This window comes from Mya arenaria, chromosome 4 (genome assembly GCF_026914265.1).
Source record: "Mya arenaria isolate MELC-2E11 chromosome 4, ASM2691426v1".
Taxonomy (NCBI): Eukaryota; Metazoa; Mollusca; class Bivalvia; order Myida; family Myidae; genus Mya; species Mya arenaria.
In genome coordinates, this window is record NC_069125.1 from 37,538,290 (window position 1) to 37,562,592 (window position 24,303).

The 24,303-nt window shown below is 35.1% G+C and overlaps 1 protein-coding gene across 1 annotated transcript in view; it reads right to left on the reverse strand.

Moving 5' to 3' along the window:
• LOC128230573 (autism susceptibility gene 2 protein-like) overlaps positions 1-12,917 on the reverse strand; it is a 121,755-nt gene extending 108,838 nt beyond the window's left edge. The window contains exon 1 of the mRNA XM_052942980.1: positions 12,479-12,917. Within this exon, the coding sequence (XP_052798940.1) occupies positions 12,479-12,727 (249 nt within the window). The 5' untranslated portion in view covers positions 12,728-12,917. The remainder of the gene's footprint in view (positions 1-12,478) is intronic.
• Between the last annotated feature and the right edge of the window lie 11,386 nt (positions 12,918-24,303).

Consider the following 24,303-nt stretch of genomic DNA (forward strand, 5'->3'; position numbering starts at 1 on the left):
ACTTTCAAAATGCCCCTTTTTTACACTATTGTAGGGTTTTAGCTATAAAGAGTTAAGCAACACCATGATTATTAAGTAAAATTCAGCAGCCATAAATCTTATAAAAGTTGTATAAATTTTCCAAAGGTTATTTTTAGGCCAGTTTGCATTTAGATATGTTGAATTTTTGGATAAATATTGGTCAAGCAAGCCCATAAAACATTTTACCGACCCTTTTGTGGGCTTGGGCCAATTTCAACCACTATCAGGCCCAGTTAATGTTAAAACCCAATCCTTAACCTATTTAACATCATGATCCATATTGGACAATGAAGTTGAAGTATTTTTCCACACCCATGACTAACACAGCTAGCTGGGGCGATCATTCAGCATTCATTTTGCAAGAATTAAAAGCCGGGTTATTTAATTATTGATCTAAAATTCATGAATGACTGTAATATGGCACTCGAAAATTTCATTTTATAAATGACATGTCAACATCAACATTAGTGAGAGGTGCTTTTAATATATTTTTACTTCATGAGAATGACTCATTCAAGCATTTTCACATGTACATTTAGTCACTATAGTATTCAGTTTATAGATAAAAATCCATTCGGAACTCCCTGGCCATTTTTTACGAAAACAATCTCGGACATTTGCTGGTATATCAGTAAAAGTAGTTCGTAAAATTTTGAATTACATCATTAGTTAAATGTAGTGTTTTAGCTTGTTTTTGTAGATTTAAGTTTTAATTGACTGCCAGTCAAGTGTATTATTGCAAAAAATAACTAAGATTCCCAAGAGTTATGTCATTAAGTTTAACTGCTAAATTACTACGCCATCTACTTGCAGTGTAGGTAAAGTGTACCGATTTCTGACAATGTAAACCGTCCATATACATCCGAGGTTATTTTCAATAAAAATGGCCGGGGTGATCCGAATGGATAAAAATTATTACACCTCTATGCCCTCCTCTTTGCCCTCCGTCATAGAATAAAACGCTTAAGATAATTAAATTTTCATTTTGTTTTGATTAAAACTTAGAATATGACTATAAATCCTTACAAACTTGACATATTTTTGGCTGTTAAAACTAAATATTACTTCAATTTAGCCCAATTTTAATATTTCCTGTGAAATCATAACATTCATATTCTTCCTAACCCAAAACAATCTAGTCTTTATCCGTTTAGATTTATTTCACAAAATAGATAAACATTCCCGCATCCAAATACTTGACCTAATGCCATCAAAAGCCTATATAAATCGAAATTTGGGCAAGCGTAGAAAGCGTTTACCAGGGCAGGGCTCGCGGGCTAGTGCTTATTTCGTCCACTGAGTTTTGAAACAGGAAGTGTTCTCAATAAGAACCGTCTGTCGGTCAAAATGGCATTTGGGCTGGTTTAAATTTGGAAAAAAGAGTGAATTTTAAGTAGAATATTAGTAGTGGCTGGTCAGTTACTTAACTATTTGAGACGGTTCAACCGAAACTTATTGAGAACCCTGATATGTACCGATGTTCATAAAACAGCATCATGAGCATATCATGTACCAAACTAATAGAACAAATGTCCAGACTGTCAGACTGCACACATCAATTAACCTTCCCATGTTCATGATGAGTCTACTTAAATCATATTTGCATGAGTACTTTCACAACCCGTTCATAATACAGAATTGGCTTTCTTCTTGCGCACACAATAATAAATATGCAAAACATCAGAGTGAACTCATGAACAAAATATCAATCAAAGTAACATTCTCCCTAAGCAGACATGATGTTATCCAAGCCAACAGACTTTAATACTCCAAGCCCATATCTTGTACAGATCTATACATTAGCCCCTGCATGCCAAACCATGCTTTAGGAAAAAGCAATACAATCATGATCCTCGGCTAAGCTATATCCTAATCAAAAAGAACTGGCATAAAGTGTTTCTCAGCCTTTCTGAATAAACAAATTCACTGGATGCATAATTAAAACAGAAATGGTGCATAATGTATTCACACTTTTTTGCGCACTAAACATTGGGAGTAAAAGTGCCATCCTCCTTTCAACATAGACAACATGACAAGTTTGAAAGCAATCTTTTTTTTATTTTGCATGAATGTGATAACAAAGTTTAACGGCCAGCCATTTTATTTGCATGAATGTGTTAAAGTTAAAAAGCCAATTTTTTTTATTTGCATGAGTGTAATCACGTATTTTCGTTGTTTGTTAGCTGCATTGTACACAAGACGGTTATTCTTTTGTTTAACACAAAGCTCTCCCTCATCTCTCGGGGTCAATATCTACTTTCAAGTCTTCAGTCAAACACATGCCAAACACATTTTGATGTGAATTGACAGTAAGGCAAAAATGTAATATAACCACATGATATTATTGTTTTATACTGCTTTATAACACTCTTAAATGCTTTAAGTGTCATTTGAAACAATCAGTATGACTCATTTACAAAGGGACACAAAATTTAAACAAGGTGTCCACAAAAACCTACTTCCAAACCATCTATCGACCCCCGGCTGGGAACAGACATTGTCCAAATACAGAAGGCAACACCTACCATGTCACCTGACTTTACAGTAAGGGCCCTCCGACAAGTACGCAGAAGCAGATGGTAAGAACTGGGCCTTCTCTAGGACATTTTACCACTGGGGTGTCTGATTTTCAAAATCCGTATCGTTGGAGCACTTGTGTTAAGATCAGTAGCCCAGGGCGCAAGTATTTCCGTTAAAGGTAGCAAAAAATATGTCTGTTATGTTCTGGATCACCAGGCGCTTGCATTTTCATGATCAATTAGGGCGTGCCAAACATAGGTATTACCTAATTGTCAATGACAGAGTGCTGTTTAAACAACTTGATATTATATTAAGGACTCTCTTTATGACATATCCCGATTGGTAATTGAATTAAGTCAGTGTTTTTGATACAAGGTTAATATTTTGGATGATTGGTTATTTTAATGAAATATTCTCGGCAGTTTGCTCTTTGCGGAATTTGTTCTTGAATTAAGGTTATTTAAGTTCTTTTTTGTGAAATACGTATCTGAATATGAGAATCCGAATTCAGGACAGTTGAGGTCGAAAACAAATCACTGACCTGGTGATGATTTGGGAATATTTTTTTGTGAGAGTAGGTAATGTAACTTTTGTTTTATTGCCTGCAACGGCTTTCATGACCTGCCATTTGTTTTACTTGACGAAACAAGCAAAATTTTGGCTTAAATGTCGATTTTGTTGATGGAAACCAAGTGCATTGGAATTCTACTTTTTCTGAAATTGTATTGAAATATATGTTTTCAGATAAGGCCAGAGTTTTTTTATCTTTAGATTTACGGGAGATTTTTCAAAAAGTTGGGTAAGGAGGAGGAAATAAAAATAAAAATAAAATCCATAAAATGTCCCAAAGGAGAAATAAATAAAAATAAAACGGATATTTCTCCGATTTTTTTTATTTTTTAAATCTTATATCATGAAGACAAAACACACCTTACTTGTGTCAGCTATTTCATAGGCTGAAAAAAGGGTGATAGATCACCACAAAGTTTCAAAATCATAATTAAAAGATCCTTTTAATGACTGAAAATATTGACCTCAACACTGTGAGTTCAAGCGCTCATTGAAATTAATTGTATATATTTGTTCTATGCATATGAGGTGCATATATTATCAACCCATGGATTTTATGAAACATGTCAGTGTAATAAAGAAGTTTAAATGGCCAATTCTAACCTTTTGCCCACAATATAAGCATATCCTTTCCATTGTAAGTAATCAAACATTGAACAAAGTTTCAGACACGGTATAATAAGGTCAAATGTGTTTTTCTGTCTTTAAATAAATAGCACCGTGACAATTTACCGTGATGTGTTTTTTTTATATAGAAAATATAACCAAAAAAAGTAGAAGCCCTGATGGAAATTCCTCTTCACTTCAAAGTTTGACAGGGCTTACGGATACACAGACAGTCAAAATCTACATTTATGTACTTCACCAAAGAAAATTCGGGAGCATTAAGATAAATTTTACAAGTGTTATATGTTTCAAAATACCAGGTCTAAGAACTGATTTTAGAATCAGTCCTGAAAAATATCCTTCTAATTCCAGCTTTGCCCGTTGGCAATAAGCAACATATAAGTTTGACTTCTTGCACTGACCGCCAGATATCTTACGTTCAGATTTTTTCTGTTTTATCGGAAACACACACTATGTTATTATTACATCATTTTAAGTATTCTATAACGATTTAAATTCTAAATCATTATTAAACTAATTAACAACTACGAATATCACGATACCTTGTGTTTTTCTCTTCAAATATGTGATCGTGAAGCAGTGTATTCAATGCTCCCCAGAGTCAAATTCAGACAAAAATATCCATTTTGACTATGATGAACACGATATCATTTTGCAGTTTGTTTTTGTCAGAAGCTATACATTTTTGCGCTGTAATCCAATTCATCCTTGTTAATATACGACGTGCGCCAACGACTTTTTAATAGACAATACAACCCACGAATTTCTGTCTCCTTATTTTGACCGGAAGTTTCGCAATCATTCCACGAAACGCGAACAACATACTGAATCTACAAAAAAATCACAATAAACACGCTCTAAGTTCACCACGGTTTGATTTAAAGAATGAAACATAAACATCGGAACGTTTTTGTAGTAAAACATTTCTATATAGCTGCAGAAATTGTGAGAAATATGGGGTATGACAAAAAGTACTTTCACTTTTGACAGGACGTTGTTATGGTAACGGGTACCTGTTCTGTTTCCCCGCGTATTTCCGACTGGTTTACGTGATTTGTGCAGTAAAAAGACCGATAATGAATGACAATTGGTACACCAGTTGGTTCTGAGATATGGGTTATAGAACACTTATTTTATTTTATTCTTAACCTTGGAGCAACGTTCGTCGGAAAAAATAAAAATAAAACTACGAAAATGAATTTTATTTTTATTTGGGTTTTGCAATATTTAGGTACGGCGCTCCCGTAAATCTAAAGATTTAAAAACTCTGGCCTAAATGCAAGATATTTTGAGAATAAGTCAGTTATGAGCTTTACAAAAACACCACCATCTGAGTGATAGCCTTCACATGTCATCCTTTCTTATGTAAAAGGTATTTATTTTAGAGAGTGTTTTCCACACTGAAGACCATCTAAAGTTTTTTACTCTCCAATAAATAAAGTACTGAACAGCCCGCTGACAGTGAGCATGCTTGGGCCAGCAACTGCAGCGGTAAATGGTAAATTTTACCAGGCTCAGGTGAAGGAGTGGCATGGGGAGAAAAAAGTCCAGACGATTAGAGATATGATTTTGATTAGTATTTATGTATTCATTATCATTTCATATGTTATGTATTGAAAAAAATACTTTGATATATTTTTTTCAAAAACATGAAATAAACATGATATCAGACTAAAATCAGATCAAAATAGCATGGAGCATGGTAACACGTAACAATAAAAGCAATAGCGTAAAATTAGTGTTTTTTAATTTAAATATTAGCATTTTAGCCAGGTTTTAAAAAGGACACTGGGTGCTGCAAAAAATGGGCAGGGTGCTAAGGAAGAAAAGAGCAAATGGTTGTGGGCTGTTAAGAGCTTGAACATTAAGAATATGACATAAAAAGTTAGGTATCAGTTTTATTGATATAAAGTTCTTGTTGTTAATGTCAATTATGTTAGGTTTGTATTTATAGACTTATACATTGGTGACCACGCCTTTGGATTAATAATTGACTAAGTGGAAACAATAATTGCCCAAGGGCTTTAAATCAAGGGCAATTTTTTTCACTAGGGCAATAAAAAAATACCAACCAAAAGGCACAGTCAACATTGTCTTATCCTGTACAATACACATGTTTGGTAATGTGTCAATGATTTGACCCAATTTTGAAAAATATATTTGGAAACAATAATGGATTTGATAAAAAGGAAGTCTCAGTGGAAAGGAAAAAAAGAAACAATGTTTTCAATGACATTAGCTATAAAAGTTAAGACTGATTGGAATTTAAACAGCAAACAATTTCTTTGTGTTTTTGCAATAAGACCTCAATATTTCCAAATACTCTGTAAAATGTAACAGAATAAGTCAAACAAAACCTTTTCAAAAGATCACTTTCTTTTAACTGTTTTGACCTTCAACGGATGCAAACTTCTGGAACATGTGTAAAAACCTGTTCCCAGTTTCACTCGTACTGCAACATGGAAGTGTACGTGTCATTAACGGTAAAACTAATTTCACTCTTCTTTCATCCAGAGTTTTGTTAAAATAGTTTTGTTTAAATCCAAAAAAAGTCGTTGCCCAAGTTTCTATTTTTGCCAAACTGTTGGCCAATTTTTCGTTGTGAAAATGTCGTCAAGTGCCGCGGTTATCTCACAGGTGGAGACGATAATCATGTTTGCCAGAGCTATTTTCTATGAAAAAGGTTACTGTATAATTATAGTAACATGTGTATTATGAATTTATGTATTTATAATCTTATTATGAGTTTTAATCAAAGCAAAAGAAATGTTTGACAGTCTTAACCATTTATACTGTGAAGTTAGTAGGTCGCCCTTACTTAGGTCTCAATGGGTGCTACCACAAAGGACAGGGTACAGCACCCTTACATTAAGTCTTTAGCTAGCCTAAACCCCATCTATGATTTAATCAGGGTTACAGATTATATGTCCAAAAGTATTGATTATTTAACTCCACACTTTTGAAATATATTGGGTAACTCACATTTATTTCAAACAAACCCTATGGGTAACTTAAAAAACTCATTTAAAGTTAACAATACGTCATTTTATTTTTTAAATGAGTATATATATAAACAATGAACAATTTTCATTGATTAGTGTGATATTAAACAATAACAGGTTCAAACTTAATAATGCAAAATGAATGTTTAAAGGTATTGTCTTAAACAATTAGAATATGCTTTGCTTGTATTTATTTACCTGTATGTTAAATGTCTCTAAACCTGGTAACCAATTATAAAAGTGGCTCAGTGTAGATGAAAAAGTCTGATTTTTAATCTAAATTTAAAACATTTGTTTATTTTTTTGTAACCTGAGCTAAGTCTTTTCCCTTAAACATTTATCTAAACAAACTTAAAAGCAAATTAATATGCTTCAGAATTAACTCTTACCCACAAGAAGACAAATTTTGAAGAATAAATAAATCCCAAAATACCATCAATAATACACAAGATTTCAAACTGATTCTATTTACACACAAGAAGTAAACAAATTTTGAAGAATAAATAAATCACAAAATATCGTCAATATTATACAAGATTTCAATTTGATTCCATGTAATAGTGATGATATATTTTCTATTTTAAGACTAATGTACATTATACGTATATTATGTAGTCATATTAAATGATGAACTCATTTGGAGGGTTTAACAATTCTACTTAAGATCACTTCGGTTTCAAACAAATACCAAAATTACCTAAGACAGCAACATTATGGGAAAATGTCAGTACTTCGGATTTCCTTGTATGTCTTAACTGTCTCTAAGTAATGAGGAACACATTTTGTAATTGTATTCCCATTGTTTTACTTAGTTTATATAAATAAATATATATACAGTACTACACAGGAGTTGATACGTGCAGATTGTCAGAGTTCATGGGGGTGGGTGGTGGTGTTAGTAGATTATACTCCAGGTCCCGGCGTGAGCACAGAGGGGTCCCAGAGTGACAGTTCAACCACCGCACACCTATCCTGGGCAGACCATCAGGCAGTTAACCAGTACTACAGTACACTCAACGAGTTAGACCCACTTTCCGTTTTCCTCCGCGGATTTTCGCTATCGCGGCCAACGCAATGAATTTATCGTCTGTCCGCGTTCCTCTGAGTTGAAATTTAAGGCCCTCGGAGGGTGATCGGTCGGCCGAAGAATGACAAACGCAGCGTTCCTCGGAGGGGTAACCTCTGTGAAACTATGCGGACATTTGATAAGAATCTACGCTAAGTTATTTTTTCATTAAAAATTTCCATCAAATTATGACGGCTTCAGTAAATTTCTATTATTTTTTTCCTCTGCCCGTTTTACATGAAGTTAGCTTACCACAAGAATGCAGTCGTATTTCACTATTTGCACATGCATCTTATAAACGTATATTTTACTAATGACTGAATACATTGATAAACACATTTCACCCGAAAAAGGCTAGGTTACTTATTACACATTTTCGGAAAATCAGGAGGTCAAACACACGTTCAAAGTTCACAGCGCATGGTTGAAGCCTTGCCTCGTTTTCTATGAAAAATTCCGTAATACGTCAAAGCTATTTTTAAACCCAATAATAAAAAGTATATTCTATATAATGTATTGATCATGCGCGTGACGTCAGAGGTCATGGTTCAGAATCGTGTAAAATGTCGGCTGTTTTATGATGCAATACAATTAGTGGCAATTTATCAATGATTCAATGTTTACTATAAACAAGTCAAGACAATAATCAATTGGCGTTTTCGGACACAAAACAAATTAAACGCTGGAAAGAATCTTGTACGATTAATAATGTACATAAGCATAAAAAATAACTTCTTAAAAAGAGTGATTTCTTGCTTATCTGATTAGACACGGGAGTTCCGCCGAGGGGTCATAAAATCGGATGATTTTCAACGCTATCGTTCATGTTAAACTCGGCGGAAAACCAGCCACTCGGAGGAACTCGGGGGGATTTTAGCGAGGGCAACAGTTTTACCATCAGAGGAAGTCCGCGATCATCGACTTCATCCCTCGGAGTGAGCGAGGAAAGTGGGTCTAACTCGTTGAGTGTACTGTAGGTGCCTTCACCTCTGCAAGGAACTGTCAACTTCTGTACATGCCAGAGGAAGTGGTACAGTGCGAATAGTCATAGAAAGGATTTCATAACTAATCACGACAGAAGTAACCTGGTCCGCCCGAGAATCAAACCAGGGTTGTCCGATTCACAGTCCAATGCTCTACCGATTGAGCTAACCGGGCGGACCTGTTCATGGGGGATAGCAATGGGCAACTGATGAGCCCAACCTAATTGCCCCAACGCTGATTGACCAGACATGTATTCAGATCACTTAGTTAGAAAGGCAGATTGCATGATGCTTATGGGTACAAATGTACATACATTTTATCACTTTCAAATCAGTTATTCAATACTTAAATTGTCAGAAAAGAAATCAATGCTCCTGATATAAGGTCACACTAATTTAATTTTTTGTTTGACAGATTTTGGAAGTGAAAAATTAGTGCTAGCAGGTCAAAAAAAAAAAAACAGGAGCAGACAAGCTTTGCCATATTATTCCTAGCTTTGCCATATTATTCCTATGTCATTAATACTTTACATGACATCCCTGGACAGTTATGAACAATTCATCCGTTCAAGAGTAAGTTAAAAGGAAATCCCCCACAAAATGTTAATTTTATACACATGTTTAAGTCTTCCAGAAGTTATCACAGACATAGCATGTTTTTGCGTTGCCTTTCACAAGACAACTTCACAAAAAAGTGTTGCTTAGCATTTATTCTTTTTATGGTTAAAAATCCATCAGATAAAAACAATCGCATGTGTGCATTTTTAATATGTGTCATAAATTCTTTATCAGCGAATCACCAGGGTTCAAAACCCAAGACCTGCAGGCCTCAATATCACAAAAATGCTCAAGTCAGATCTCATTCTCAACTTAAATCACCACATAAAAGCATAGTTTGATTCAAAATCTTGCATGTTTTTATATGTTAAGAAAACGTATTTGCTCATAGAATGTGTTGATAAACAGATTTTGTCAATAGTTGAAAGAAAACTAATTCTAGAGTCAATAATATACTCCTGTATTTGTTAAGAAACAATGAATTGTACGCAAACTCAGTTTTGGCTGTATAATATTTATCCCTCGGAATCTTGATAAATGGCATTAATCAACATATTCTATGAAAGAATGACCTCTTAAAAGGTGTAAAAACATATCTTATTTTTTTTTTAACTTTTCATGCTATGAGATCAAATGAGTAAGACTGAGATTGAGATTTGACTTAACTTCATGATATTCCAAGGAGCTAGTGTCAAAGCAGAGACCCTTGATAAATAAAACAAATTACATCAAATAATAAGATGTGGTTGAGATTATATATGCATGATTTATTAGTTGATACATCATCATCATGTACAGAATTGTTGGTCTTTTATGATATTCTGACAACCTCTTATCAGGCATAAAAATAATGATTTTTATCATGGCTATTTTTTTGTCCAGTTCCTCATGTTAAGTACAGCCTGGAGAGGAATTCTGACACAGAATTTGGGAAATTATATAATCTACCCTTTAAAAGTGGGGAATAGGGCCTGATTTAAAAATCACTAGAAAAATATCCCGGATGTGTATTCAAAAACTAACTTAAATTCAACTTAATTTTTAAAGTAAAATCTTAGCATTTTGATTGGAAAGTTAAATTTATTGGCCAATAGACTGAATGGATTCACTGAGGGTGTCTAAGGACCTATAGTAATGGAGCAGAAGAAAGAGAAATGTGTCAATGCTTTAATGCTTCTTTAAGGAAAGGCATGCTGCTGAGATACTTAAATCCTAGTGTGGTAAATATCTTATTACAATAACATAGTCTTATAAGACAATGTTTCTTCCAGTTATAGCCAGAACCAACAGGCATGCAGAATGCAAAACAACAAATGTGTTATCAGTGCTGTTTTAATTCATGACTGTGTTTTCCATCTTAATACTAGGTTCTTAATACTAGGTTCTCACAAGAAGGCTTAAATCTTTTCTGGCCCTGTAATTAAAACTTTTTATTTTTTTCATAAACTTTTCATGTCATATGACATAATGAGTTTTATATATTAATACTTGAAGTAGGGTTTCAAACAGGTTTTAAAAAGGGCAAGGTGCTGCAGAGCTATGGGTTAAAACGGCACATTTTATCGGGATGTAAAGTACTTAAATATTATAAATTTGACATCTTAAGTTAATATTTTTAATTGAAGTAGTTTTCAGTTTCCACAGCCTGGCTCCAATTTCTTAAACAATCTTTAGTCTCTTTTAAAATTTCAAGCTAACCACATATTTTTTGTTTCCGCATGATTTGCGCAATTTTCTCATTTTGAAGGTTGCTAATACTTTTGCACTATTACAGGAAATCATATGATAATCACAATAAACTGTTTTAATAAGCAGAATCATGTTTAAGTGTGTAAGTAAGTAATTCGACTAAATGAAATAACATACTTAAGATTGTTATACTTAAGATGTTTCAATTTATAAGCATATAATAAACTTTTGATCCAAACAATGGAATTTTTTTATTATCTTAAACATTCATTGAATCCTTAAAGAAGGCAGAAGGGTGCCTATGATGCTCAAGAGGGCAAACGGGTGCTACCAAGAAAGGTGAGGGTGCAGCATCCTAGTATAAATTAGTATAAATTCAATTCAACTGTTTTTTGAAGCCGTTGTTCCCAATGCCAAACCCACAAACATGTATATTTTTCCCAATTTGAATATAAAAACTCCAAAGGAATCATCGATAAGCAAACCATTTGGCCAAAACTTTACCAAGTTTGATGTTTAATGAATTTAATCAAATGAATGAGAGTAGAGTGTGTGTATGTTTTGTTTAGTTGGTAAAGCGTCATGCTAGTGTTCTGGTAGTCCTAGGTTTGTGCTTTTAGCTGACACACTCTTTCTCCAAGGTTGACTTTACTTGTGTCTGGAGTAAGACTATTAGGACAGAGGGCCAGGAATGGCATAAAAGATTAATGATGGGGAGAGTTTATAGTCTTAGCTCAGTCAGTTCAGCATAGCAGTTTTCAAAATGCGAGTATGAACCATGCACCAGGCACACATTTCTTCTCAGGTTTACTTTAGGACTAAAATAGTTTAATACACAGACAGGAATTTTCAATAAACATTGTTGGAAGTGGCAAAGATTTTAGTGTTCCAGACTCAGTGTTTTCTGGATCAGAGGGTCCGGGCTTCATTACCAATAAGCTTTGCTAATGAATGATATATTTAGAAATGGTTATCACCCAGGAGTGTTAGCCACAATAATGTGATTAGGGATCTTTTTTAACATTTGGATATTCATTTTTTTCCCTAAAGTCGCAAAAACAAAAACAATCAAAGATTTTAAAGCAGCTGTTTATATGGACTACCAGGAGTGTATGTTAATCTGAATCCCATCTTCCATGGTTATAAAAAAAACTTTTTAGATTTATGACAAATACATAAAAAACCTTGGAGCTTAGTTTAATTGTTCATAGACACAATATGAAATAAATTTTCCCCCTTCTACATTCAGCTTATAAACACAGACTCTTGACACTTGCAGATAATGAGATTCATAATAAAAAACAGCTGGATCAAAATAAATTACTGTTAGAACAACACTGTCTACAGCATTTGAATGTATAATCTATACAAAACAAATGTCAAAAATATGAATCTTCTTAAAAAGTAACAATCAGTGCTTAAAACCTTTCCATGAATCTTACCTCGAGATCTTCCACACTTTTGAAACTGACAATCGCAAATCCATCAATGATATCTTCCTCGAAAGAACTCACTGTTTTCTTCTTTCTGGGTTTTGACCTACTTCTCTCTTTATGTCCCTTGGCCGGAGATACCTCGTTGCCATCTTGCTCCCCCTCCAGTTCAGAATCACTTGGCTCAGGTTCAAGCCTGTGAGCCCTTTCTCGTCTTTTCCTGTGATGGGATCTTGGTTTTGTCTCCGTTTCCATCATGTTTTTGCACAACACACAACACGCAGTCACTTCACAAAGCTACCATTTGATAGCTCTACATCTACCCTACACGTACATGTACACTTTAGCTTACGATTTGTCGAAGAAATGGGTTAAATTCCGGATAGGACTTAAGGGCACAGGGGTAAATTCATCCACACACAGTTCAAATGGCGGACAATACAATGGGGCCTCATAACACACCAATTTACAACACAGATAATAGTACGCACGCACTTGCTGAAAAGAAATAGTTCTTAATAAATATCTAATAAAATCTGTTAAAATGGTTTGTATCATTGCAAATGAAATAAATAGACTACAACAATTTAATTCAATAGGCTGTCTACGATTATCATCTTTTAATTTCACTGCATATTTTTAAGCAATCTTAAGATGTACTTTATGCGCGTAGGAATATAGTTTCATTAAAAGGAAAGTAGATCAAAGGGACACCGCTGAACTTTCGGGTGTCATCAAATGAACCGTGTCTGTGCTTGATACCTGTAAAATTAGTACTTAATACATGCAGAATAAAATTTAAAACAATCGACCCCTTAATACTTTTCATAAATATATTTTTATTCATAAGTAAAAACATACACATTTTAAATAGTTATTGGCATTCACCACTTATTTATTTTATCAAATAAACCCAATAAGTCTTACCAATATAATCTGGGAGTAGGATTTGCTATTGGTCCCAGATATAATGAGGTACTTTGTAAAAAAAGTCCCTTTATTTGAATGCAAATCATATAAAATCGTTTATTTGTAAATCATATGTATATCTTAAAATATCATTTTATATGCGTCTATCGAGATCCGCTTTTCTATGAACAACCAACAGCTTGTCATCGAAGAAGATTCTCATGAATATTTGTTTTCTATTAATACGCAAATACATGCAAGAACTTGAGTATAAGTTTCCTTTCTGAATTCTAACATGATATTGTGATAATCATTCATTTCATTACATTATAACATTTCATAATGTTTTTAAGTACCTCTAAGTATCTCTTAGTGACTTAGCAGGACCGGAAAAATACATAAACCATTAGAATAAAGCTATATAAATGACAGTTGATATAAATATCTGTATGTACTACTACTATGTTGTAAGATGTTTCATAGGGTTTTATTTGATTTCACCTTCACACATGATATCGGAACGGTAACAATTTATCATGACAGTGGGTGAACCCGTTCTTTAAAGCTGCACTCTCACAGATTGACCGTTTTGACAACCTTTTTATTTTTCGTCTTGGCCGAATGCGCCAGTTTTTGCATGGATGTCTGGCAACCAGTGGTACAAGACTGGTGACAACATATCAGATCGTAGTTTTTAATATTTACGTTCGAAATTGATGTTTTATGGCTAAAAGCGTTACTAAAGCTTTAAGAATAATGAAATTTTCGGCAGTTTCCCAAACAGTTCAGATCTGTTCTCTTGTGAGTTATCTTTTAGGAATGAATTGAAGGCCGGCATTGATACCAAAATTATCTCATTCTGAGACCAACACTAAGTGCTTAAACTGCCAATATGTGAGAGTGCAGCTTTAATTAACTACAGTGATGATGAATTATGATAAATTACAACGTTATTTATTGAACGTTGTCCTTGACAACATATTTCAAATCAGTCACATCACCCACAACCCTCGTGATTGAAATTATACACTCGCGCTAAAGTTTGGTTTGTGGTCACCAAGCCGCCATGAAGCCGGACATGTGAGTTTCTTCCCGGGGTAATCCGGTTTCCCCCACAACACAAGACCACGATATCATGTACCACCGTGCTTACGCGAATGATGCAATAATATGTTTCACATTGTTGTAAAATAAAATAAAAAGTTTAAACTAAAAAATCCGGTTGTAGGTGCCGTAACTGTTTCGTATCTCCTGAATGGGGGGGGGGGGTATTCAGCGGGGCGGATCCAGGATTGGACGTAAGAGGGGCATTAGTTAATTTGTAACCTTTTGACTTGCGCCCCTCCCTCAGAACCAAACTTAATTTCGTTATAAGTGTCGAAAGATTCTTGTCCGAAATGGTGAATTAGCTGTTGAAGTTAAGCCGGGCACTCATATACGGTATAAGAGAAGATCGAAAGGCTTAATGGAAAACAATACCATATTTCAGTTTTATGATATGAACATCTTTTGAATTATGTGTTGTCATTCTTGATAAAAAAAACAACATACACTAATGTCACTAAAGAGTGTGGATAATGACAAACGCCTCACGGATAACACTTTCCACCACACTTACGTAACAGGCCAGTTTAGATCTATTGTTCTGCTTGTTGACACATTAATTATTTTTTAATAAAAAAATGACACCCAGTCAAATACGTTAACTAAGCACACTGCTGCGAAAAAAATGTTATATTCATGTTACGTTTATGCATCTGAGATGCTCAAATTAAATTTAATGGTTTACTTTTAACAGTACAAATTGGATTTTACCATGCGTAAACTATCAGACAAGTTCCTTTTTTGTCTTACATCTTTGGTGAATACAATTTTAAGTTTTTAACCGACTCTAATAACGATTTGATAAACTTTGTCAAGGGCAGGCACTCTTGAGATTTTATTGAAAATAATAACTTATTTGATCATGTCAAAACAACATCATGTTTAATGAAGAGATTTTTACCAACTCTATTATTATATATTATATTTCACAAACTTAAACGTTTTGTGGATGAAAACGCAAACTTTTTGGACAACCGGAAATAGTGGTAACCAAACCTGCTTCCCCTGGATTGGCGGTCAAGAGAGTGATCGAACCTGCTACTCCTGGATTTACGGTCAAGTGAGCAATCGAACCTGCTACCCCTGTATTGAAAGTCAAGTGTGGAATCGAACCTGCTACCCCTGGATTGACGCCTGCTACCCCTGCATTTACAGTCAGGTGTGAGATCGAACCTGTTGCCCCTGGATTTACAGTCAGGTGTGAGATCGAACCTGCTGCCCCTGGATTTACGGCCAAGTGTGAGATCAAACCTGCTATCCCTGTATTAACAGTCAGGTGTGAGATCGAACCTGCTGCCCCTGGATTTACGGTCAAGCGTGTGATCGAACCTGCTGCCCCTGTATTTACGGTCAAGTGTGGAATCGAACCTGCTACCCCTGTATTTACGGTCAAGTGTGGAATCGAACCTGCTGCCCCTGGATTTACGGTCAAGCGTGTGATCGAACCTGCTGCCCCTGTATTTACGGTCAAGTGTGGAATCGAACCTGCTGCCCCTGTATTTACGATCAAGTACGAGACTAAACCTGCTACCCCTGTATTTACGGTCAAGTGTTGACTCGAACCCTGGATTTACGGTCAGGTGTGGGACTGGACCTGCTGCCCCTGGATTAACGGTCAGTTGTGGGACCGAACATGCTACCCCTGGATTAACAGTCAATTGTGGGATCGAACCTGCTACCGCTGGATTAACATGGTGTGGGATTGAACCTGCTACCCTTGTATTGCCGCAAGGTTGGAATCGAACCTGCCACCCCTGTATTGCTGCAAGGTTGGAATCGAACCTGCTACCACTGTATTTAAACTCAAGTGCGGGACTGAACCTGCTATCCCTGTATTGCTGCAAGGTGGGGATCGAACCTGCTACCCCTGTATTTCAACTCAAGTGCGGGACTGAACCTGCTACCCCTGTATTGCTGCAAGGTTGGGATCGAACCTGCTACCCCTGTATTTCAACTCAAGTGCGGCACTGAACCTGCAACCCCTGGATTGCAGTCAAGGTCGGGATCGAACCTGCTACCCCTGTATTAACAGTCATGTTTGTGATTGAACCTGCTACCCCTGGATTGACGGTCATGTTTGTGATGGAACCTGCTACCCCTTGATTGACGGTCATGTTTGTGATGGAACCTGCTACCCTTGTATTGACGGTCATGTTTGTGGTGGAACTTGCAACCCCTAGATTGACGGTCATGTTTGTGATGGAACCTGCTTCCCCTTGATTGACGGTCATGTTTGTGATGGAACCTGCTACCCTTGTATTGACGGCCATGTTTGTGATGGAACCTGCTACCCCTGGATTTACGGTCATGTTTGTGATGGTACCTGCTACCCCTTGATTGATGGTCATGTTTGTGATGGAACCTGCTTCCCCTTGATTGACGGTCATGTTTGTGATGGAACCTGCTACCCTTGTATTGACGGCCATGTTTGTGATGGAACCTGCTACCCCTGGATTTACAGTCATGTTTGTGATGGAACATGCTACCTCTGTATTGACGGTCATTTTGTGATGGAACCTGCTACCACTGTATTGACGGTCATGTTTTTGATGGAACCTGCTACCCCTGTATTGACGGTCATGTTTGTGATGGAACCTGCTACCACTGCCTTGACGGCCATGTTTGTGATGGAACCTGCTACCCCTGGATTGACGGTCAAATGCGGAATTGAACCAGCTACTTGATGGAACTTGCGACCCCTGGGTTGTAAAGTACACGCAGACCACATTAGTGTCCATGAAACTTTCAGAGTATTAGATATTTGAAAGTTGACAACAATCCAACTTTAACAATGTTCCTAACAATCGGCCAATTAACAGATAAAGCATTTGTTCTATCTTTTTATATACCTTTTCATGCTATTAATATATAAAATGTAAAAGCAAAATATAACACAAAAGGCTTAGTCTTACCTTTATGTTCTAGAGATTTACCCACATCATAAATCTATAAACAATGCGGGATTTCACAAACAGGTAGTTACGTAATCAAATTAATAGAAACACCAGTATTTGTATCGTTTTATTCTTTATTCTGTATACGAAATTAAATGGTACTAGAAAAAATATACTGTAAAGTTTTCATGAAAGTACAGAATTCCGTTAGGGCCATCGTTGTAAATATGTTGATCTGAAACGCGATACGCGATAGTTTGATGAAGAAAACGCGAAATCACGAAACTACGATAACGGATAACGAAACCCGATGGTACAATATGAAAACGCGATAAAACGACCACGAAAACGCGAAAATAAGATTATGATAGTGCGATATACTATCGTGTTTTCACCATCGTACTGTAGCGTGTTCACCATCGTGATATCGCGATATCACATACATAATGTAGTATCGAACTGTCGCGTAAACATTATCATACTGACGCGTTATCATCATCATACTGTCGCGTAATCATATTCGTACTGTCGTGTTATCATCATACCGCTGCGTTTTCGTGATCGTACTATCGCGTTTCGTTATCGTAGTTTCGTGATTTCGCGTAGTCGTCAAGGTACTATCGAGTATCGCTTTTCAGATCATCAAACTCACAGGCGATGGCCCTAACGGATTTCCGTATGAAAGGCATTGGAACTTACTCCTTTCTTTGGAACATTCTCTTTAGCGTTGGACTAAAACCTGTGTTATGAAGTTACACTACATTTTATGGTTCCAAGTAAAGTTTTGAAATAGTAAATATCATTTAAATATATATAATTACATATACATATGAGTGAGTTTGTAGATTTATTTTGTAAATGTATATGTTTTTGCTCGACATTAGATTTATACGGAAGCCTATATGAGTCACGTAGTATTATTTCAAAATCCTATGTTGCTCCCTATCATTCCTTCGTATCTCGTTTAAACGACCCATTATCTCGTTTCAACGACTTTAGAGATACTAATTCGTTATAACGAGATACTTAGTCGTTACAACAAGATATTAAGACTTTTTTAAATAATACTAAATTACACGTATATACGGATGCCAATAAAACACAGGCTTCCGTGACAATGTTCGTGCGAACAACAGTTTTGTCATTTGAACAATGCAATCGGATGAATCTAGAACTGTACGTTTCGCGATAAACTTACAGGGTGGAGGTAATGGTGATTCAGAGATGAGATTTGGTATTCGACCTTCTCGGTGTGCATGCAATTCTACTCGTTTTTGAAAATTATATAAATTTCTCGTATAATGGCAACAAATAAGTTCGTTTATCTCTTTGCAGGAACTGCATGCATGTTGATCAATATTCAACTCACATTAATGACCTAATATAAAATAGGAATAGCATACTGCAGTAGAGATAAAAGCAATAAAAAGTTATGTTATATGTCATACATTGTAGGTATAATATATACAATATTATACAGAAAAGGTAATAGTTGTGATGAGGAACACAGAAAGGACAAAAATACATGTACCAAAAAAATACATATAATGTGGAACCCCGTTGGCTCGAACTCGCTTGGCTTGAATTCCTCGTTGGCTCGAACTCGCTTGGCTTGAATTCCTCGTTGGCTCGAACTACATATAAAGGACCGGTTTTTTTATACTGAAGTTAAAAAAATCCGCTTGGCTCGATTTTTTCGAGGCTCTAGGTATTTTCGCTGGTCCCTGGGAGTTCGAACCAACGGGTTTCGAATGTATTATGCACAATAGGGGGTTGGCTGGTCTTTCCCTCCCGTTGCCCTCAAGGTTTCGCCTGGACTCCAAATGAGATGACACTCGTAACAACTCGGCCATCTCCGGCAAGCTTCAAGATATACAATGTCCTGATGGATACTAGCCGAGGTGTTTTGATTGACGAGTGACTCCCGGGGGATGAGTTTCCAAAAGACACGTCTTTTGCGTCCATTTAAGTTTCGGGTGTACGTTAAAGTTGCAATCTCACAAATTGGTTGTTACGACAACTTTTTTTTCTTTATTTGTTTTGGAATAAGCCAATTTTTGCGTGAATGTCTGGAAACCAGTGATATAAGATAGTCCAAATAATTGTACGTTGACAGATTTTTTAAAGATTTTTGATATGGCAAATCCTTCACGTACAAATTGTTTAGTATCAAAAGTGGGTAGTTGTTCCGATCAGGATTCCGGGTTAAAGCATATAGCGTCTATAAAATATCATAAAAACAAGAAATATTACCAGATAATGTTATATTATATTAGTTCCGTACACAAAAAATAAATATCCAACTTATAATTATGAGTTTGACGGCTTTTCTTCATTTCATTCTGTCAAAACACAACGATATATACATGAAGGGCACCTGCAAGGCTTCTGGGCACAGTTTTAAATCGCTCGGAACTTTTCGGCCATGGCCGAGTTGTTACGACTGTATAACGAGGTCTATCTCGAAGCTTTGTCGGAGGAGGCCGAGTTATTACGATTGTATCGAGTTGTTCCCTTTGCATAATTGTTTTCTGTGTCAGTCAACTTTCGTTTTATTGGAAAGGTAAACAACTTGTTTTAATGCATTAAATGCTTGTTTAGTGCAAAATAGCATTTCACTTACGTGGTAAAATATGAATATAACTCTTTATGATCAATTTCAACCATAAAATACTTCACTTAAAACAATTTCAATATTTTTAAAACACCCCCGTTTTTTGCACATTCCCGTTTAGACGTTAGGGATTGGAAGAATCCCGTATAACACGTCTAATATTTTAGACTATGATATAAGACTGCTGAAAAAAAGTAGATCGCAGTTTTTATGTTTACGTAGAAAATTGATGTTTTGTGGCTAACAGCGTTACTAACGCTTTAAGAAAAAAAAATCCGTCAGTTTATCAAACAATTGAGATCTGTTTTATTGCGAGTTATCTTTTATGAGTGAATTGACGGTACTGATGCCAAAATGAGCTGATTCTGAGACCAAAAAAGTATAAAAGGTCAAAACTGTGAAATTGTGAGAGTGTAGGTTTAAGAAAGCATTGAATAATGAAAAGTGAGCATTGTTCTTATAACACAACAACGAAATAGCAAATAATATAGCGTGCTTTAGACTATTTGTAAAGGTATTGTAATCTGATTCGACATGGAAAGAAACACGAACATCACAAAAAACACACATGCAGACGACATTTTGTAAAATATGTGCTTATATTAAATGTATATGAGAAAAAAACACGGACATGTCAAGTAATTCTATAAGAAAAACACGGACGTTACATAATACAAGTAATTCTATTAGAAAAACACGGTCATTACAATTAATTATATAAGAAAAACACGGACATTACAAGTATTTCTATAAGAAAAACACGGTCACTACATAATACAAGTAATTTTATAAGGAAAAACACGGACATTACAAGTATTTCTATAAGAAAAACACGGTCATTACATAATACAAGTAATTCTATAAGAAAAACACGGGCATTACAATAAATTCTATAAGAAAAACACGGTCATTACATAATACAAGTAATTCTATAAGAAAAACACGGGCATTACAATAAATTCTATAAGAAAAAACACGGAAATAACAAGTAATTCTATAAGAAAAAAACACGAACATTACAAGTAATTCTATAAGGATAAACACGGAAATAACAAGTAATTCTATAAGAAAAAAAACACGGACATTACAAGTAATTCTATACATTTTGTAGTTCGTTTAATTAACACGTATATGGTAACTTTACTAGTTGAAACCACATATAAAGTATGCAGTAATGACCAGTTTCCATCGAGACATTATTACATATTGAAACATGTTTCCGCAATTCAATGTACTTAACTAACAATGCATGCGATAATTTCAGAAACTGTATTTCATCAACAGTTTTCATCATAGTCGTTAATAGAACTCCCTGTCGTTCATTAGTTCACGGCAAGCAGGCGGCATCTCTATTTATTTTGTTCATTTTGCTCTTTGTAGGAGCCGTTGATATTTAGATAAATACAATTAACTACTTTAGGGTGTAAACAATATTTTTTTGTTTCCACTTACCCGACCAACTCTTTTTCCTCCCGACCAGAACACTTTTTGTTGCCATAGTGAGCACTTTTTTTTCGTGATTTCCTAAAAGAAAGAAAAAGGCCTACCTACCTACCTACCTACCTACCGTATATTTGTTGAGATGATGGTGGAAACGAATTGCCAGAAGAATATAAACGATTTTATTTGTTTTAAAAGTAACTATTTATGCTACATAATTATCTTAATGCTATGCATCGGATAATGCTTCAAATGGTGGAATCAATATTTGTTATTTTTGATAGTTTAATAACAATCTATTACTGGTACCTGTCTATAAAACGCTGAAGACATACATACAACCGTAAATAGTAGTGCATATAAGATTGACGCAGAAGGGTATTCGTAAACGCAGATTATGTACATAAAGATGGTATTGGAAAACGCAGGTTATGTACATAAAGATGGTATTGAAAAACGCAGATTATGTACATAAAGATGGTATTGGAAAACGCAGATTATGTACATAAAGATGGTATTGGAAAACCCAGGTTATGTACATAAAGATGGTATTGGGAAACGCAGAATATGTACATACAGATGGAATTGGAAAACGCAGGCTATGTACATAAGGATGGTGCTGGAAACACAGGTTATGTACATATGGAAATTGTTGGAAAACGCAGGTTATGTACATAAGGATGGTATTGGAAAACGCAGGTTATGCACATAAAGGTGGTATTCGAAAACGCAGGTTATGTACATAAAGATGATATTGGAAAACGCAGGTTATGTACATAAGGATGGTATTCGAAAACGCATGTTATGTACATACCGTTGGTATTCGAAAACGCATGTTATGTACATATGGATGAAATTGGAAAACGAAAGTTACGCACATAAGGTGGTGTTCGAAAGCGCAGGTTATGTACATAAAGACGGTATCGGAAAATGGAGATTATGTACATAAAGATGGTATTGGAAAACGCAGGATATGTACATAAGGATGGTGTTGGAAAAAACAGGTTATGTACATACAGATGGTATTGGAAAACGCAGGTTATGTACATAAAGATGGTATTCGAAAACGCATGTTATGAACATAAGGATGGTTCTGGAAAACGCAGGTCGCAGGCTAATACTAAAAGTCTAAGTTAAGTATTATTCAAAAAGCTTTACCTTGATACACAAGCACATTTTTATGGCGACGCTGATGCCATGCATCACCTTTCTCTTGTTATCGACTTAGATCATAACCTACATTTCAAGCCAATGAGATCGCCTATTGGTCTCCATTAGGTACCAAACTTAATTGTACAAAAAACTTAACATATATGACGACATAATTTGCCGGTGACCAACCAGGTGAGAACACCATACTGTATTAATATCTAAGTCAGTTAAAACTTATACTGTGTAAAATCTTAATGACTAAAATGAACTCGCTCGCTCCGCCTTAATCATTAATTTTTTACACATTATGTTCTTACAATTACTTATCCCAAACGTACGTTAGATTATATCAAACATTTTCAGCAAACAAAATCGCCTATCGGCCTTTAAGGCTGCACTCTCACAGATATACCATTTTATACAACTTTTTTTTTTAATTTTTGGTCTTGGAAAGAGCAAATTTTTGCGTTAATAGCTGCAAACCAATGCTATAAGATTGCTGACAAAAAATTAGATAAGATTGCTGACAAAAATTCAGATGGTAGATTTTCATATTTCCGTTCGAAAATTAATGTTTTATGGCTTAAACCGTTACTAACGGTATAAGAAAAATGCATAACACATCAATTTTTTGACTAAAATATAAAAATATTCGATCTTATTTTTGTCAGCAGTCTTATATGACTGGTTTCCATGGATTTTCGCAAACATTGGCTTGTTTCAAAACAAGAAATAAAAAAAGTTGTCAAAACGTTTAATCTGTGAGAGTGCAGCTTTAATAAGTACCACACTTACAAGTAATCGTTTAGTTATTTCAAAGACGTGATGTCATAATTTGGTTTCCCGCTTGCTGAACACAAATTACAATCTACGACATTAGGAACCTTTTAGCTCTAACTATTATGTATATTCTATTGGACCTATATGTATAATGAATCCTGAAGATGTTCTAAAAAATGTTTTCGCTCACAAAATCAAACAATTCCAGTGTGAATTTATTTACAGAGACTATACTTAATTGAACGCAACAATCTTCAGATGCTGCTGTTAATGATTTTGTTTATTGACAGACGAAATGATATAATTTTTCGCTCAAATTACAACCAAACTATTAAAATTAATTGTAAATCAAGATAAAATACCCTTTAACGATACAGCTTCGTTTTTCTTATAATAGGGGACACCATTTGCAAATCCAAGATAATAATATAATCTTGATTCCCTTCAATAGCTTCTGAATCAGAGCCGAGAATATTTGCAACCCAGATGTTCGCCTTCCCTTTGTTATGATAATGACACGGAATGTTCAACTCCTCTTTTATAGCAGAATTTTACGATGGAAGACCAAATATAACTTAATGATTTTGGTTTTCAGAGAGGAGTTTAAAACTAAAATAAATAACAGATTACACCCTAGTGTACAAAAATCGTCGGCTATTTAACTCAATCCGAATAAATGTAGAAAGTTGAACTAATGATTTTTTTGAGTCATGTATTTATAAATATCAGGTTTCATATCACCTGCTTTAATACCATTTCGGCAAGGTTCAATTCGGCCCAGTGATATGACAAACTCGGCTAGTTTTCATGATTGATGAAAACTTCTGCTTAAAATAAACAAAAACTAGGCCTATATTAATGTTATATTGAAAAGATGCTCACTGTCATTGCTCTTAAAGCTCATTCATATGCAAGAACTCTTTTCCCTATAATCATGTCTG